The sequence below is a fragment of the Eptatretus burgeri genome, chromosome 11, assembly GCF_056783735.1.
Source record: "Eptatretus burgeri isolate ZD-2024b chromosome 11, Ebu_testis_v1, whole genome shotgun sequence".
NCBI lineage: Eukaryota > Metazoa > Chordata > Myxini > Myxiniformes > Myxinidae > Eptatretus > Eptatretus burgeri.
The window spans coordinates 45,241,330-45,258,829 of NC_140971.1; the positions used below are offsets into that span (position 1 = coordinate 45,241,330).

Consider the following 17,500-nt stretch of genomic DNA (forward strand, 5'->3'; position numbering starts at 1 on the left):
CTCAGTCACCGACAGACCGCCGATGAGTGAGGAGGTGTAAGTGAGCGCCGTCAGATTTTCGTTTTTGACAAAATGACGGAAAAACTTGAACAACCCTACTGCATCAAATTTTGTGTAAAGCTTGGCGATTCCCAAGTGGAAACGATCCGCAAGATTCAACAGGCCTTCGGGAACGAAGCAATGGGCACCACACAGATAAAAGAGTGGTACAACCGCTTCAAAGATGGTCGCACATCAGTGGAAAGTGAAGCAAGTTCTGGTAGGCCTTCAACATCCCAAAATGAGATCGTCATTGACCAAGTGAGGACCCTGCAGATGCAGGATCGTCGAATCACGATCAGAGAACTTGCAGACAAAGCGGGCGTCAGCATTGGATCCGTTCATTCCATTGTGACTGAGGATTTGGGCTTAAGGAGAATCTCAGCGAAGTTCATGTCAAAGCTGCTAACGATCGAGCAGAAGCAACTCCGTTTGGAGATCGCGCAGGACATGCTGCAGACTGTGAACAGCGATCCCAACTTCTTCAACACAGTGATCACTGGCGATGAGACCACAGCGATCCGTGATTTTGTCAAAAACGAAAATCCGACAGCGCTCACTTACACTTCCTCACTCATCGGCGGTCTGTCGGCGACTGACAGCTTCTGCAGGCGGGAAAATATTCACGCATACGGATTAGGATCGCCTACATACGTGCACCAAACCACGCCTCCCTAGCTTCATTTGTTTACGCATGAAAAATTAAGGTTGGATACTTTTTGAACACACACCTCGTATATGTATGTATGTATGTATGTATGTATGTGTGTGTGTGTATGTATGTATGTATGTATGTATGTATATATATATATATATATATATATATATATATATATATATATATATATATATATATATATATATATATATATATATATATATACATGAACACCACTGTTTTAGTAGGAGTTTAAAAATAAAACATTCTGCAAGATGAAAAAAAAAGGTTGAATTTACCTTTTTATGGATCTTTTATGGAATTTACCTTGGAAAGAAAATGTAGTTGAATAAATTGATGAGGTCTGTGCATTTTTTTTTCATATTTGTCTTCCTGCAATCCATAAAGCTGATCCTTGAATCATGAGTGCATGAAAACAAAACTTTTCCTCTTTGATGCATACACAAGTGTTCATTTAATAAATCGTCGGCCAATGGGACAACTTTAGCTCATCAAACTGTGCCGCACAAGTACCTCGCTGTGCTTGACAAAGACACGTATGTTTCATTGAACAGACATCTATTTTCCCACACTTGTGAAAGTAGCTGTCTGTTGAATGAAAAATAGTTGGCTTTTCCAAGGACAGCAAGGTTCTTGTTGTGTTATGCCCTCTAATTGACCAGAATTTCACTTTTAATTGTTGCAAATTTCACAGTGCACCCTGTTTCTCTGGAAAGATAGTGAAACTAACCTACTTATCTATTTCCCTGGTCAGCCAATAGAATAGGTTCACTCTCTTGAACCTATACGTCTCACCATCAACCATGACCAGTCGTCGGCTGATCATGTAGCAAAGTTGACTCAATGACATGACTCTTCCTCCAAAGACAACCACAGACTGGGCAACCTCCGTTGTTCCAAGTCATTCCTTGAAAAATCAGAAGTCAAAATGGACAAGGCTATTGTCCAAAGCTCATTGGAGTACTGCTCTTCACTATTGGCAGGTAACCCAGCCTCACATCTATCTCTCTGGATTCTGCAGAATCTAAAGCTCAACATTATTGGCATCTTTCACAATGAGGGCGAATCACAAGGTATGTTTCTCTCATATTGACATTCTTATTCTGGTTTTACCACCTCTCCTCCAGTTTAGCTTCCTCTGCTCATAGCCATCTGACTCTACCCAGTTTCTCCAGTATGCACAAGTTCATGCAAGAACCACCTCCTGGTTACACTCCTAAAATTCACACTGATCACTCACCTACACTTATTCGTTCTTTCTCTCGTTTATGAAACTGTTTTCCAGAGTTGGTTCAATTGCACTTTTTCCTCCAAGTCTTTAAGACAACTGTTCTCAGATCATTCTCCACCAAAAGCCATGGTCTTTTTATACCTCTGTTACCTCCCCCACACCACAATGTCTCCTTCCTCCATCTCCTTCCAAATTTCCAGTTTTTTCTTCCTGAGAGTTTGCTTCTGTATCCATATTGTACACCCCGTGAATCATCCCCGACCTTTCATTCCTCCCCATGTCCATTATTTGTCCAAGTCTCCCTCTATTTTATCCTTCACCCCTGCTGTTACTCTCTCTCTCTCTCTCTCTCTCTCTCTCTCTCTCTCTCTCTCTCTCTCTCTCTCTCTCTCTCTCTCTCTCTCTCTCTCTCTCTCTCTCTCTCTCTCCACTGTTTCTTTTGCTTTGTTGTGTCCTGATCCATTCAGTGTTCCAGCTCTTTCACAAGCCTTGACTGTACACAAAAAGGTATCACGTCCAATATATTTGTGCATTGTACAACTTATTTGCTTTTCTTTTGTATTCTTCATCCCCTTTTTCAACAAAAATACATTCCCTATGTTGTTTATCATCTGTTTCACCATTTTTTGTGACTTCTGTGTTTCCATATGTACTTCCAATATTACATTTCAAAAGTTATAATTATTTCTGCATTTACAACAATTTATATGACAGTGCTTCTCAACTCCAAACAACTTTAATTACATCTTTTATTTTAGGTGAACAGAGGATGTGGTAGTCCAAAACCGGTGAATGAGGCAAGGTTTTGCAATCCCATGTAATATTGCAAACTACCATTTGAGTCATGCTTAGCAGCTAAAAAATAAATGTGTTGATCATTAAGTCAGTAACCAAATGCACGAGGGGAGAAAAAACACAAGATAAAAGGTGATGAATGGAGACTATGTATGAAAATTCTTTCACTCGTAAAAAAAAGTTTCCAAAAAAACAAATCAACAGAATTTCAATGATTCTGATAACACGAGGAAATATAAATTCAAATTGAACCGACATTTGCATACTAAGAGGCAAACCTTTGCAATATGTGTAGAGATCCATCACCCAGCAGATTCCGACGACTGCGTGCAAAGGCACGACTTCATACAGTGGGACACGAAACAACTCATTGTGATAGAAACGACGCGAAGGGGCGTGATGCGTCTGCTGGGGCCGTAAGTAGTGATGGCCAAAGGCACAGCGCTCCCCCCTGGGAGAAAGAGACAGTTTAAGAGCATGACTACGAGATGACATGTTGGTGTTTTTAAAATACGATGCATGTAAGAGGGTGAGTGGAAGGGGAAGTGATTGAGAAATTTTAATTATGGGGAAGGTAGTAAAGAGCGGATGAAAGAAGCATGTGTAAGGCATAAAAGAGAAAGAGGCGGGGAGGGGGGATGGTTAAAAATTCCACCATATTTGTATATATCTGAAGTTGATGGCACCATTAGGACACAAGGGCACAAAGATGAGGAGGAAAAAAAACAAAGAAAATCAAACCAAGGAACACAAATACATTTACTGTGTTATAATGCGATATTCATCTGTCCTCGCAAAAGAACCGCATCAGTGATGACGTCACTCAATTTAATAACACAGTTATATATAATTCTAAAGAGGTGAATATGATTGCCGGAATGGCTAAGCCTTAATTCCTCTATCAATCAGAATTACAATCCCCGACAGAGTGATTTGTTTTGCACAATAATTATCCTTCATATCAAACAAGAGGCATTCATAAGAATCGACCAATAAGATGCTCCCAAGATGCTCCCAGTCCTAGACAAATCACCCTTTTTAAAGCTGTAAATATATAAGAATATATCATTTGTAAGAAGATAATATAAATGTGTACACATATATAAGATACTTATACAGCTTGTTAAACCTTTTGGTGTGTCTTCACCTTTTGTGAGCAACTCATCCACAGAACTTCATATAGCTTATTTAAAGCCAGCCTTGGTAGTATAATGGCTAGAACATTCGATTCACACTGTTGTTCCACCATATAGAATGTCCCCATTTTTAAAACGTTGACATACCCACTCGTGAAAAAAGCTAACTGAAACTGCAAGCAGTGATGCAGGGGGCCCAAGCACTCCTTGTCCAATTCGAGGAAATTTCAAACCACCTGACCTATGACGTCAATGTTAACATATATGTTCCCCAGGGGTACTCGATCATATGTTCCCCGTTTCACATCAATCTGTTCAACGCTTTTGAAGAAAAATATGTTTTTAAAGGTGTTCACCTTTGATCCAACAATGCTGTCAAACCGCATGACCTATGATGTCACAATTTTCACATGTTATATCACATAATATTAAGTTTATCATCTGTGCCAAGTTTCACATCAATCCGTCGAACGGTTTTGGAGTAGGTTATTTTTAAAAGGTGGTCACATTTAATCCAACATGGTGGCCAAACCGCGTGACCCATGACGTCAATTTTCACACATTATATCACATGGCAAGTTGATCATCTGCGCCAAGTTTCAAATACATCAGATATAAGGTTTCGGAGAAGAAGAGTTGCATCGATTTTTCTTCAATCCAATCAGGTCGTGAAACCACGTGACGGATGACGTAATCATGACAACATATTCCACATGTGTACTCGGACGTATGTACAAAGTTTCGCTTCCATCAGATGGATGATTTTGGAGAAGATTTTTTAAATTTTCAACTTAAATCCAAGATGGTGGCCAAACCACCAGACGGATGACATAATCTTAAAAAAAAAAAAACATTGCACCATGGGTAGTCGATCATAACCTGACAAGTATCAAATTGATAGCATTTGCAGTTTCGAAGAAGATTTTTTTTTTTAATTAAAGTTTACGCTTAAATCCAACCTGGTTGCCATGGTGATTGCAAAATCACAACTCGGAAAAGATTGCATTAATTCACATTCGCCCCAACATTTCTGTGAAGTTTTAACTCGATCGAAGCAGCGGTGCCGACGCTACAGCGGACACAAAATTTGGCGTAAAGAATGATAATGTACCAATAACAATCGGAGACCAAGCATTTCTACGTCATTCATGAAAATCATGCGCCAAGTTGTATCACCGACTGACACTCCAAACCTTTTTTTTGTATTTTACTATGATTTGCCCTGTAGGTTTTGGCTCAAGGCTTCCAATTCTTGTGATGCCCTAACAATGCTGGTCATGTATTCATTGACAGTCAAAGAAAACTTCCTTCCCTTTTCAAAACACTGGCACCTCAAAGTACCAAAATATATCTTAACTCGCAATTGTATGCCAACTCAATATTGAGCATCTATTCCCCCAAAAGGTGCATCTGTCTGAGTCTGAGTGTGTGTGTGTGTGTGTGTGTGTGTGTGTGTGTGTGTGTGTGTGTCACGCTTCATTCTAAAGGGTTCCTGCTGTTGTGGAAAAACAAAAATGGTATTGCAGGTGAAGGGCGATGATCAAGATCCAGGAAAGTACAGGGGCATTATGCTCCTAAGTCATGTAATGAAGAGGTTGGAGAGGATTGTGGACGAGAGGATAAGCAAGAGTGTGGAGATGGAGATCGGAGAAGAGCAACGGGTTTAGAAAGGGTAGGGGGACGACGAATGGGATGTTCACGCTGAAAAAGCTGGTGCAGATGAGCTTGACAGGGAGTTTGGTGAAATGCCGGTTGAGAAGGGCACTTGGTGTGGATGGGGGAAGATAAAATGGTAAAGAGAGCAGATAGATTGAGGGAGCAAGGCTGGAGGAAAAGAGGTAGATGGCGGTTGAAATGGGAGGATTGTGTGAGGAGGCATATCCGTAAAGTAGGGGTGGTTAGAGAGTGGAGAGAGTTGGCTGAGGAGAGAGGGAGGTGGAGGAGTATTGTGGTCAAGGCAGGGCAGAAGCTTGGTGCCATTGGACCTCACCCCTTATAAAGGGAAGAGGAGGAGAACACCATTGGAAGGCTGATAATAATTATCAATGTACTTGGAACCAAAATTTGTGTCCATTTCATCATAAAGATGACTGTTTTAAAAGCCAGTGTTTCCAGGATTGAAGAAGATGAAGGGGGACCTCGAGCTTCAATGTTGCAGTTCCAACGGAAACATTGATTATTGTACGACAGCAGGAACCCTTGAGAATGATGTGGGAGGGATCACACAAACAACAACCACAGCCACACCAACAATTACGTGTCATAAAAGATCATTTTCAGATGTTTTACGTCATTTTACATTCTCATTGACAAATATAGAAATGCAATATGTTTGTGAAACTACAACATGCTGTCTTTGGATTAAACCCATCAGTGCGGCGACGGGAGACACGGTTAGTGTTTAGTAATTTGAACATCACCTGCACACCTCAATGGCTCGTGCAATAAGAAGCAGTTAAAAGGACAAATTGGCAGAAGTAAGGCCGTCTGAATGGAAATATGACTCACTGGGCGCCTTGTTGGAGGAATATGGGCGTTGATTAAACTTGTGAAAAAAAAAATGAGGGAATTCATGGCATGCACTTACTTCTCATTTTTCCAGAGCTTTTCAACGCGAAATATATCCAGCTTCATTGTGTCTCCTGGCAACGGTAATTTGTAGGATGGGCGGCTCGTTTGACGGCTTGAGCCTTTCCTCTGCGGCAACTCGGGCACCAAGTAAACACAGTCCCCTGTGGAGAGAGGAAATGTCAGACAAAGGATGGACATCGACAAAAAGCAGTAAAACCAATGCCAACGGTCTAAAAGCAGCTTTGGTTGGACAAGGTGGTAAGTACAATGGCGAACGAGGGACATGTCGGATGACCTCGAAAGGTATTGGAGAATCTTGTGTAGCTTGAGGCTGCAGGAGTAGTTGTTGCAGGTCAAATAAACCTAAAATGTCTTCTTGAGACCCCGAGCAAAGAAAGATTCCTAATTTTATATGTTAACAGGACATATATTATATTGAAGCATCACAATGGAAAAGCAGTGTTAATAACTGGTTGAGTTTCCAAGTTCCGTCAAAATTGTGTTCGACTACTTGTGACATTCATGATCAGATTTCTCTGAAAATCCCTATCCTGCGCTACTTCCTGAAGCTCTAGCAGATACAGTTTGGTTGACGCCTTTACTCTATCTATCCATCACATGCACACTCTACTTCTTCCTCTTCCTCCCTCAAACATACCCAGCATGGTTAATATCTCCAGAGTTTCGGTTTCTGCACACACGATGTGTCCAAAGTATGAAAGTTTCTGTTTTAGCATCGGTGCTTCGAATACACACGGAGGTCTAATTTCATAAAGCACTGGTTTGCCTGTTATTCTTGCAGTCCATGGAATTTTTAACATTCCTCTCCAACACCACATTTAAAAACTGTCAATCTTCTACCTTTCTTTCATTTTCACCGTCCATGACTCACATCCGTACATTGCAACCGGGAATACCGGAGCATTCACCATAATCCTCTTGGTTTGTTTTGTCACAACTTTGTCTTTCCAGATCTTTATCAATCCTTACATTGCTGTTCATCTTTGTCATTCCGGATCTTTGTCAATCTTGACATGTGGAGGAGAAATTAATCGACATTAACGAAGTCTATTAATTTCTCCTCCGCATTCTCCATTCACTTCAATCTTAGTACCCAGGAAGATGAAACTTCCCACTATTCCCACGTGATTATTTCCCAATCTGAACACCTCGATCTTCTCAGTTGACAAGATTTTGGTCCTTTTTTAGGTTTAAATATAAGATCAGCCTTTTCACTTTCCTTCTTCATTGTTTGCAGCAGTTTCAACAAGACCTCTTCACTTTCTGCCAACAAAGTGGTATCATCAGCATACCTTGGGCTGTTCATACATCTTCCTCCAATCCTGACTCCCGCCTCTATGTCATTCAAGTTTGATTTCCTCATGATGTAAATCACTTTACAGATTTCATCAGTAAGGGGAGATACTTCACCCCTGTCTGACCCCTTCCTTTTCCAATTCCAACCCATTCTATCTCTTCACTGTAGCTTCTTGTTTAGTGTACAGGCTTCTTATCAGACATATCAGGTGCTCTGACATCAATTCATGATCAACACAATCGAAGGCTTTGCTTGTAATCCATAAAACAGAGATACACCTTCCTTTAATATTCCATTGCTTTTTCCATGATCCACCTCAAGACTTGCGATTTAATCTCTAGTACCTCTTCCTCTTCTGAAACTTGTTTGTCGAATAAGAATTTATCACTTCACGAAGTCTTCTATTCTGCGTTGAATGATCTTTCGTAATATCGTGTAGCATGTGAAATCAAGGCAATGATTTGGTCATTTCAACATTCTCTTGCATCCCTTTTATTTGGCAATGGGATGTAGACTGACTGCTTCCACCTTTCAGGCCGTACAATTCTGCTACAGGTCTGTATACAGATAGCTGTTACATTTTGATTGCCTCGATGCCTCCATAACTACCTTAAAGAGTTCTAATGGAATTTAATCTGCACCTGGTGTTTTTCCATTTGCCATGTCATAAGATCGATTTCTAAAACTACTCTCCTAATGAGTGTGGACCTTGTGCATATCCAAAAACCATCGTCATCAGTGTGGTTTTAAATGGTGTGTTTTCCATGGAAGACATTTTCAGGGTTGGTCTCTGAGCCTAAGTGCGATGTACAGGTCACAGCATTTCAGGGACAGCCTCGTAACACCCCCAAGAGAGCTCTCGATCAAATGATGTATGGTTGCCATTACAGAGCCAAAAAGAGGGCCATTCCCGGGGTGACACAATCTCGGTTAAGGTAGCCATTTGGAGCGCAATATGGTGGCTACCTCAGCAGTTTTCTGTATTCTTGTGGGAATGAGCAGCGAACAAAAGGTTTTATTGTGACTTCTGTCAACATCCAATCATTGCAGAGCATTTTTAACATTTGATGATGGATGAGACAACTGTCAAGGCTTCCAAGAAGTAACACCGAGAGTTGAAAGGAAGGACCATGAGACACTTTCAAATTTAGAATTTTTGAAGCCAACCTAAAAACAAAAACAAAAAGGTATTTTTCTTGTTGAAATTGGCATTCGTCTCAGTTACTAAGGACGCTATCCTGGTTACGAGGAAGGATTCACAGGATGTGGTCAGAAGTGTTCAAATAATAATCGTCATTGCTTACAACCTATACATACACCACTCATCAACTCATCATGTGTCGAAAAATGGTCAATTTTGATTGGCCCATGCTGGCCATTATAGTTTAGACATATGTATTCACAAATTTGAAGCATCCCAGTCCATCTATGGTGTGTGTGAAGTTTCTTATAGATTGGTTGAACAATTCTGGAGAAGATTGTTCAATTAAAAGAAAAAAAACCCAACAAACAAAACAAGGATGGCCGCCAAACTCATTTTTACCAATCAGGTTCAATGAAGGACATACACTCGATCTGATGACTTGGAATAATTCTGTGAAGTTTCAAGTTTAATGGTACAATGGTCTATGAAAAATAGGAGTGAAAAAAATTTGGTGGAAAGAAAACAATAATAATCACAGCAAGCTGACAGTTTGGAGGCATAATGATAATAACAACAATAACAACAACGAGAACGGTATTCGGTAGAGTGCATACCTCCACCAGGTTGAACAGTTTACGTTTTGTGTCCCACTCATAGCTGGATCTGGATCCTGACCTCCAGCATTTAATTGGCTTATTCTTGTCATCTACCCAATTCATCCACCAAATCTGTCCACAACTTTTGGAGATATTGTGCTATATATAATTTTTGTCACTTTCTCTCATTGGTGAAGAATCACTTAAAAAATTTGAGTATCCGGAAGCATATTCGGATCTTCACCAAAATCTAATCATTTTGTCCTTGTCACACACCCAACCTGTCCACCAAATTTTGTCCGAATCTGTCCACAACTTTTTGAGAAATTTGTTCACAGACAGAGAGACAGACGGGTGAAAACATAACCTCCGCCCACCTTCGGTGGTGGAGGTAATAACAGTTATATTTTCTGGCCTTCACTGTTGAGGTACAAACGATGAACACGAAGTGCTGGTATAACCAAACTAAGTTGTCAAAGGCCTGGCTGAGGAACAATGCACACATTGCAAAGTGACAACAGTTAGATCATTTATTGCAATTACTGTGCAAAATCTGATCTATTTTTAGTTTTTTCACAAAGGGCGCCAAATAAGGGCAAACCTTCCCACCCCTCCCAGGAGAAACTTGAGTAGTGACCATTAGAAGAGCAGAGTAAGTGTACAGAGGAGAGAAAGAAAGAATACCCTCCCTATGGGCAGAGCCGGATTAAGCCTCAGCTGGCCCTAAGGCACATTTTGAAATCTTAGAGAATGGCCTGAAAATTTAAATTAGATCTCGGGCTCATGGAAATGGACCCCAGACAAAAGATGAACTGATTCAAGAACAAAATATTTAATACAAAAAAAAAGACAAATATTTAATGTGAAAAGAAAATAGTTTGTTTAATCCCTCCATACAATTTGCAGTGTATCAATATATGCATGACAAAACACGTACAGATTTGGCACTTTGCTTTAATGTTTACTAGACCTTAGATTGCAAAGTTGCCTAAATTTTTGTGGCCCGAATTTTTGGCTGGCCCTAAGGTACATGCCTTGTCTGCCTAATGGTTAATCCAGCACTGGCAGAGTCAGGATGTTATTCGCTCGGCCCATTGAGGAAGTGCTAAGACACTGGCAGAGCTGGTATCGAGCTGAAATTACTCTAATTACATGCATATTAACCAGGCTCGCTGCGGTGCTGTTCGGTGGGTGGAACTTTGCCCTTTCCCATTAGCATGCAGAAAGCAAAATCCCACTAATGCCATGGCTGCGTGGGGCGTCTTTCATGTAGTGGTGAAGGTGCTAAATTTAACGGGCACCACTGGGAGATCAGCAGCCTACGGGCAGCAGTAAGTTACTGTGCACTGGCAGAGAGGTAACAGAGAAGATCTCGAATGTTTAACTCCTTTCGGCACTCATGCGAGGCATATTCCTGGATTGAAAATCGCTAAGAATTGCTAGCTATCATGAGCGACTGTCGATGCGAGGCTCCACACTGTCCTGCCAGAATACCATGACTCCAATTTCAGTTCAATATGCCAGGAAAACAACGATGGAAAGAAAATAGAAAAAGAACACGTATTGCACATCAAAAGTGAAGATGACATGCAAGCCATGCAGGGCAAAGAGGCGGCGAGTCAGCAAGACAAAAGGCCGAGGGCAGAGAGAGAAAGATAAGCAGAGTCAATTAACCTTCAAGGCATGAAAGGAAACAATTGTGGTCGATGTATTCAGAAACAAACGATGTTGCTTGTACTGTACGAATATACTGTGTGTGTGTATATATATATATATATATATATATATATATATATATATATATATATATATATATATATATATATATATATATATATATATATATATATATATATATATTGCATGGGAAAGCCTCTTGTCTCCCCTCCCCTATTCCCTTATGAATCATTGTAGTTTGGATAGCTTACATTTTGCGGTATTACCTTGTTTCAGCAGAAGGTCATCACGTAGTAAACATATGTAGTACGTGCAGCCAGGCTGAGCAAACTCTGGCTGAGGTGTCATGATCACCTCCTGAAAGTGTTTAAACACCATAGTCAGAACAATATTTTAGGGAACACATCATCCATGTTAATACTGTTTTTACCTGTACACATAGCCTGGCTAGTTGTAAATACCTGGATTTGAATTCGGATTTTTTCTGGGTTAACACATCACAAGATTCCTAGGCTTTGAAGGTTGTTTTTGTCAGGTCGACAACTGACAGGATATGCGACCTCAACTCAAGCATGAAAAAAGGTTACTTGCGAGAAGTGCAGTCTTGTATTTTTGCAAAAACTTAAAAGAGAGGCCAAAAATCTTCTGCATCCATATTGTCCACCCCATGTGTCCTCTGTGTCCAACTTGTCCACCCCATGCATGCGTGTTTTGCTACTAGCTCTTCCACAAGCATCGACTATTTCCAAAAAAAAAAAAATTGAACGTGAAGCCAACGCCATGTTCTTCCATCCGATTTTTTTTTTGGTTTCGATTGTCCCTCTTTTTAAGACATCAACTTTAGGGTAACATCTTTCAACATCAGCAAACAAATCAAATCAAACACAAGTACAAACAAGTTAAAAATCAAACCGATAAAGCAAACGTGGTGTGAGCATCCACAAGTGATCCAACATCCAAGAGGGCTTCCTCTAATTTTGTTTTAGCACATCCAGCTGCAGAGTTGTGCTGCCATTTGGTGAGGATGGATGGTGGGGGCAGCTGGTGTTAATTTACATAAGATATTATTGATGTCAAGTCAAGTTAATACCTTGGGTGTATTTTCTTTGTTCTGACTATCCAAGGCTGATTGCATAAACCAACGAAACCTGGAGATTGAAACTGTAAGACTTTATTGCCGAATTGCAGGTCAAATGTAAAGGTACCCAACAATGTCTCACGTCCTGGCTGTATCACTGGGGTCAAAATATAGTGGGAGATGTGAACGCTTGATTAATTTATCATGACGATGTAATTCCTTAGCCACTTAAAAGACAACCTAACTTTCTCAAGAGGAGAAGAACTTGGCTCCTCACCTTTTCCACAGGCCTCGGGTCACACTCGTGACACAAGTAATGTTCCACATCTGCCGTCACCTGCATGCAGTCACAATGCTGCCACACCTGTGCAAAGAAGGTCATTTCACATCAAAATTATGCCCGGGTCCGCAGCAATAGGGAGGCTTTCAATGAAGATTTTAAGATGAGGCTTTAGATTTCTGCGCGGTGAGTTACGTAACAAAGTCGTTGTACAATTCACCAGGAATCTTGATTCAAGCACCAATAAAAACGTTCTGTAATCTAAATATGTAAAAGGTGGTTGGTAACAATAAAAAGGGAGAAATTTAACTTAACCATCTCCTGAGTTTTTGCTCAAGACCTCCTGGAATTACATATTTTGAGTCAGGTCATTGATGAAGGCTAAGATAAACTCACTTGGCACTTATCACACTGGATCATGAGGCCTTCATCACGAAAGAGTCCACAGATGCAGCGAATGACATCCTCGTCTCTGTTGTCAAGGTGTTCCTCCTCTTCTTCATCTTCCTCCTCTTCCTCCTCCACCTCCTCAGGTAGGACATTATCCTCAACGGTAGTGTCCTGCTCCGGCAGCACCCTGCACGAGTGCTGGGAGTTGTCTGTTTCTGCACTCCTTTCAACGGGTGTCTCGTGCCGAGCTTGGAGATAGGCTTTCCGAAGACGGGCCACTTCGCGCCCATGCAGGGATTTCCTGCCATGGTGTCTCTGTGAAATAAGACCCGGGTCAAATTTCAGCATTTGGCACACAGATTATACAGTGGAGGTCTTTGCAATGCCTTGAAATATATATATCTTGTATATAAAGAAGAAAGTTTGTTTGTTTGTCCATTTGTGCATTCAGACCCTGCAGGAAAGAGTGTAACCACACTTTGCATGGCCTCCTCTTTCATCCAGAGGAAGGTCGAGGGCGATGTTTGGATAAAAAATATATATTAAAATCAGATAATTGGCCTTTAGGCCTTGATCAGGTCTTATGCTAATATGCTGCCTGCGTCCCCCCGGGAGTGATCGAATAATTTGTTTTGTGAAGACGTATGTTGAGGTTGTAGTGATTTGTTGTATTGGCAAAATTAAATTAACAAAAAGAAGTGTAAAGAAGAGAAAGTGGGCCGAGCATATTTTGCAACATCCAAGATTGGTAATTCATATGAAAATTTGTCATGCAGGAAATATTAAAATACATTACTTCATTAAATTTCCCCAGGCAATGCTGGGTACTTAAGCTAGTTAACACATATTTTCATTGGCTGTCATATTGAGATGTAAATTGTTAAGCAATAATTTCAGTGTTTAAGGAATAAGTCTTGGTTCGACCAAACATTTTGTCAAACTTGCAAGAATCAAGCATCCCACCATCCCACCGGCATGCAGAAAAGAAGGGGGGCATATTTGGCCTGAATTCGAGAACACGATATCAATTTAGTCGAATTATTATCCTCTGACGGGTGCTCAACACATGATGTGACGATAAGTGATTTAAGAGTTAATTTTTTTTCCCACACTTCATTTGACATGAGGATAAATTGCAAACCAACTTCGATTCTTTTCACATGTGATGGCCAATTTTGAGGGAGCCTGAGGCAGGGATTATGTTTTGCTGAAAATCATTGGGCTTAGCATCACTAAAGGTCAACAAAGGCCTAATTATGTAGAGGCCATGCGTATAACTTGGCTCGGTGTCAAAAGAGACCAAAGGCCAGGCTTAGAATAAAACAGCATTTCTGTGTGGGTGGCAGGAAAACGCTCAGCATGCAATAAATCCTGCAGAGAAGGCATGGCATCCACAAGCCCCATGACTCATTTTGTGCGGCACAGCCAAATTGGGGGGCAAGATGGGTGGAGGGGGGGGGTGGAAGACAATTAAAAATAATACAGGCATGTTGATCTTGAGATATTTGAAACCAGAATGAAGAAATGATTATACACAGTATATACACATATTTCGATTCTGATGTAACGTACTCTGTTATAGTGCGTCGGTATTGCTAAAACAGTTTCTTGGCAAGGGTTATACTGGGTGGTTTGCCATTGCCTTCCTAAATGAAGTGAGTACAGGAATTTGTAATTTGTCCATGGTGCTAGCGAAAGCTCATCTACTATTTGTGAAGGAGACCATGGGCTCTTTAACGTCCACCAACTAATGCCGGCAGACGGAGATGCCCAGTTTAACGTCCATCCGAGGGACGGCACACGCATTAATGAATCATCCTGCCTGCAAAACAATGGGATGACAGTTTATAGCTGGGTCAGGATTCAAACCCAGACTCGATGGCTTACAGGTGAGTGTGAGTACCTCCAGGCCATCCTGTATGTATGTTTGTATGTGCATGTATATATATATATATATATATATATATATATATATATATATATATATATATATATATATATATATATATATATATATATATATATATATATATATAGCATACAATGGGAAAGCACGGTTTGTATGAGTATGCTTACACATTGTCACAAGTCGCTCCCCTGCATTTGATTTTTCAATTATTTATTTATTTATTTATTTATTTAAATCTGTTTATATTTTCATTTACGGACACTTTCTGATGTTTCTGTAATTTTTCCTGGTGGATTGGCTTCGATGCCCATCGGCATGCAAAATTACTGTGCTTCCGTATTGTCTCGGGTCGCTCATCTGCATTTTTTTCTTTTATTTTCATTTACTTAAATTTTCATTTACGCTTTCTGATGGTTCAGTGATTCCTTCCCCGTGTATTGGCTTCGACGTCCATCGGCAATGCAAAATTTCAGCTTTCTACGTCACCCAGAAGGTACCGATCTTTAATATCAGTGAGTGAGTGAGTTATGTACACCAGAACCCTGACATTCGCGGGGGATATGTTCCGTGAAAACCCCGCGAATGTTGAAACCGCGAATGTGGGGGCATTGTTTCATTGGGAAATGGGGGGATAGGTTCTGGGGATTTCCCCACCCACGAAGAATCCAGGAATGTTTGGGAGAATCTTGTGAAAATGCAGTGGAAATAGATGAAAATCGGGGATGTCGGGGAAAAATACGCGAGTGTTTTCTCATTGTTACAATGGAGACAAGGGGATAACATTATCGGTTTGTCGCGGTTCCTGGCTCATGAAAAAGGTCGCAAATGGCGACACCACCAAAGTCGGGGAATTGGTACAATGGGGACAAGGGGGATAACATTAATTGGTTCGCATCAATTCCTGCTTCATGAAAAAGGCCGCAAATGGTGTCACCACCAAAGTCGGTGAATTGATACATTGGGGACAAGGGGGATAGCGTTATCGGTTCATGGCGGTTCCTGGTTTAAAGGAGAAAGTTTTTAAAGTTTAAAATGTTTTCGGCCACGAATGCATGATAAGTTTCATTAAAGATGCTTCCAAAAAAAAATCTGACAACACCAGATACCGTTTTCAATTTACTGAAGAATGCATTTTTAATCCCTTAACCATACCATACCGTACAACAAAAAGAAGAAAAAAAAAAGTACAATTTCAATTTTTTATTAAACAAACACAGCACAAGTAACTTTGCAAACTGATGAAGATGATGATGATGAAGATGCGCCATTCAGGTTCGTGGGGTGGCCAGGAGCTTTATCAAGCAGTAGGAGTACCTTGAACAAAACGTTCTTTCCTGCCAGGTACCTCTCGATCTTAGGAACGAAACAGGTATGGATGTATCCAATCCATAAAAAGTTCAGATGTCACCCACGTCTTCCTGTTCGCCCTCCAGTACACAGGCGGCGCCTGCTTGTTTTTGTTCAGCGCACGTGGGTTCACGGAACGGTAGAGCATCATGGGCTTTTCCATGAAGTCCCCTTCGGCGTTTGCTCAGAGAAGGGATACCCGGTCCTTTGCTGTCTTGAAGCCGGCTGCTTTGCTCTCGTGCTGTGAGATGAATGTTCTGGAAGGAATCTTTTTCCAAAACAAGCCGGTGTCATCACCACTAAAGACCTGCTCCGGCAGGTACCCTGCTCCTCGATGAGGCTTGCGTGTTCTGCAGGGAATGCCTTGGCTGCGTCGTAGTCCGTGGAGGCACAATCCCCTATGAGCTTGACGCATGCATTGTGGGTAACTGCGGGAGGGGTGAGTCGTCTGCGCATTGTTTGTGGGGGATTTTTACGGGTGATGCTGTATTCGGCAGCTGATAATAGATGTGGTGAGTGCTGCCATTGGGTAATTAGTCCATATGTAGGTAGCTGCTAATTACACTATTAGATATGCTGAACGTTTCCATTCTTTAACTCACTGGCCATGGCATCTTTCCTATCTGCAGGCAGATTATGCTGAGTGTTTTAAAAATGTAACAGCTCAGATGGTGCTGTTTGGGGCAAGATGGTGATTTACACCAAGATGCACTGAATGTTTCCATTGTCTAATGTCCATATGTGGTGACCTGGTAATTACTGGATACATCAATAGATGCTGTGAGTGTTTTCATTCTGCAAGTAACTCACGGGGGTTGGCGTCACGGGGAATGATGTGTTACACTGATGAGACATCCCGCGAAACTATATTTATCTCCCGAAGCGACAATACACATACCGTATGTTTAAAGTGCAAATGGTGAGACGTCCCGCAAAACGATTTTTATCCCGTGAAGCTACAATACACGTACATCCAGCTGCTTTATGTGTGGCTCATGGAGGATATGGTTGAGAACTGTGTTATGTTTGCGGCTCGTGAAAAAACAAACAAACAAACAAAAAAAAAATCGCTGCGAAAACCGCGAATACGCGGGGCAATTTCCCGCGAATGTAGGAGCATGTAGCAAAATATCAACCGCGAATGTTGGAACCGCAAATGTCAGGGTCCGGGTGTATACTGTATTTTTCAGCCTAAAAGTTGATGCGGAGTACAAGTCGAATTGGCTGATTTTCCGATTTTTCTTTCTTTCTTTCATTCATTCATTGATAATTATATCTGAAGTAGAAGATGAAGCAAAATCAACGACGGT

At 41.0% G+C, this 17,500-nt stretch overlaps 1 protein-coding gene across 6 annotated transcripts in view; it reads right to left on the minus strand.

Moving 5' to 3' along the window:
• LOC147016985 (histone-lysine N-methyltransferase ASH1L-like) overlaps positions 1 to 17,500 on the minus strand; it is a 298,948-nt gene that overhangs the window by 34,903 nt on the left and 246,545 nt on the right. For 5 of the 6 annotated variants that reach the window (XM_085846304.1, XM_085846302.1, XM_085846301.1 and 2 more), the window contains exons 18-22: positions 12,941 to 13,249; positions 12,542 to 12,628; positions 11,453 to 11,543; positions 6,468 to 6,612; positions 3,023 to 3,195 (exon numbers count right to left, since the gene is read on the minus strand). In XM_085846304.1, the coding sequence (XP_085702430.1) occupies positions 3,023 to 3,195; positions 6,468 to 6,612; positions 11,453 to 11,543; positions 12,542 to 12,628; positions 12,941 to 13,249 (805 nt within the window). Of the gene's footprint in view, positions 1 to 3,022; positions 3,196 to 6,467; positions 6,613 to 11,452; positions 11,544 to 12,541; positions 12,629 to 12,940; positions 13,250 to 17,500 lie in introns of those variants that run through there. The other variant, XR_015049297.1, reaches the window with a different exon arrangement.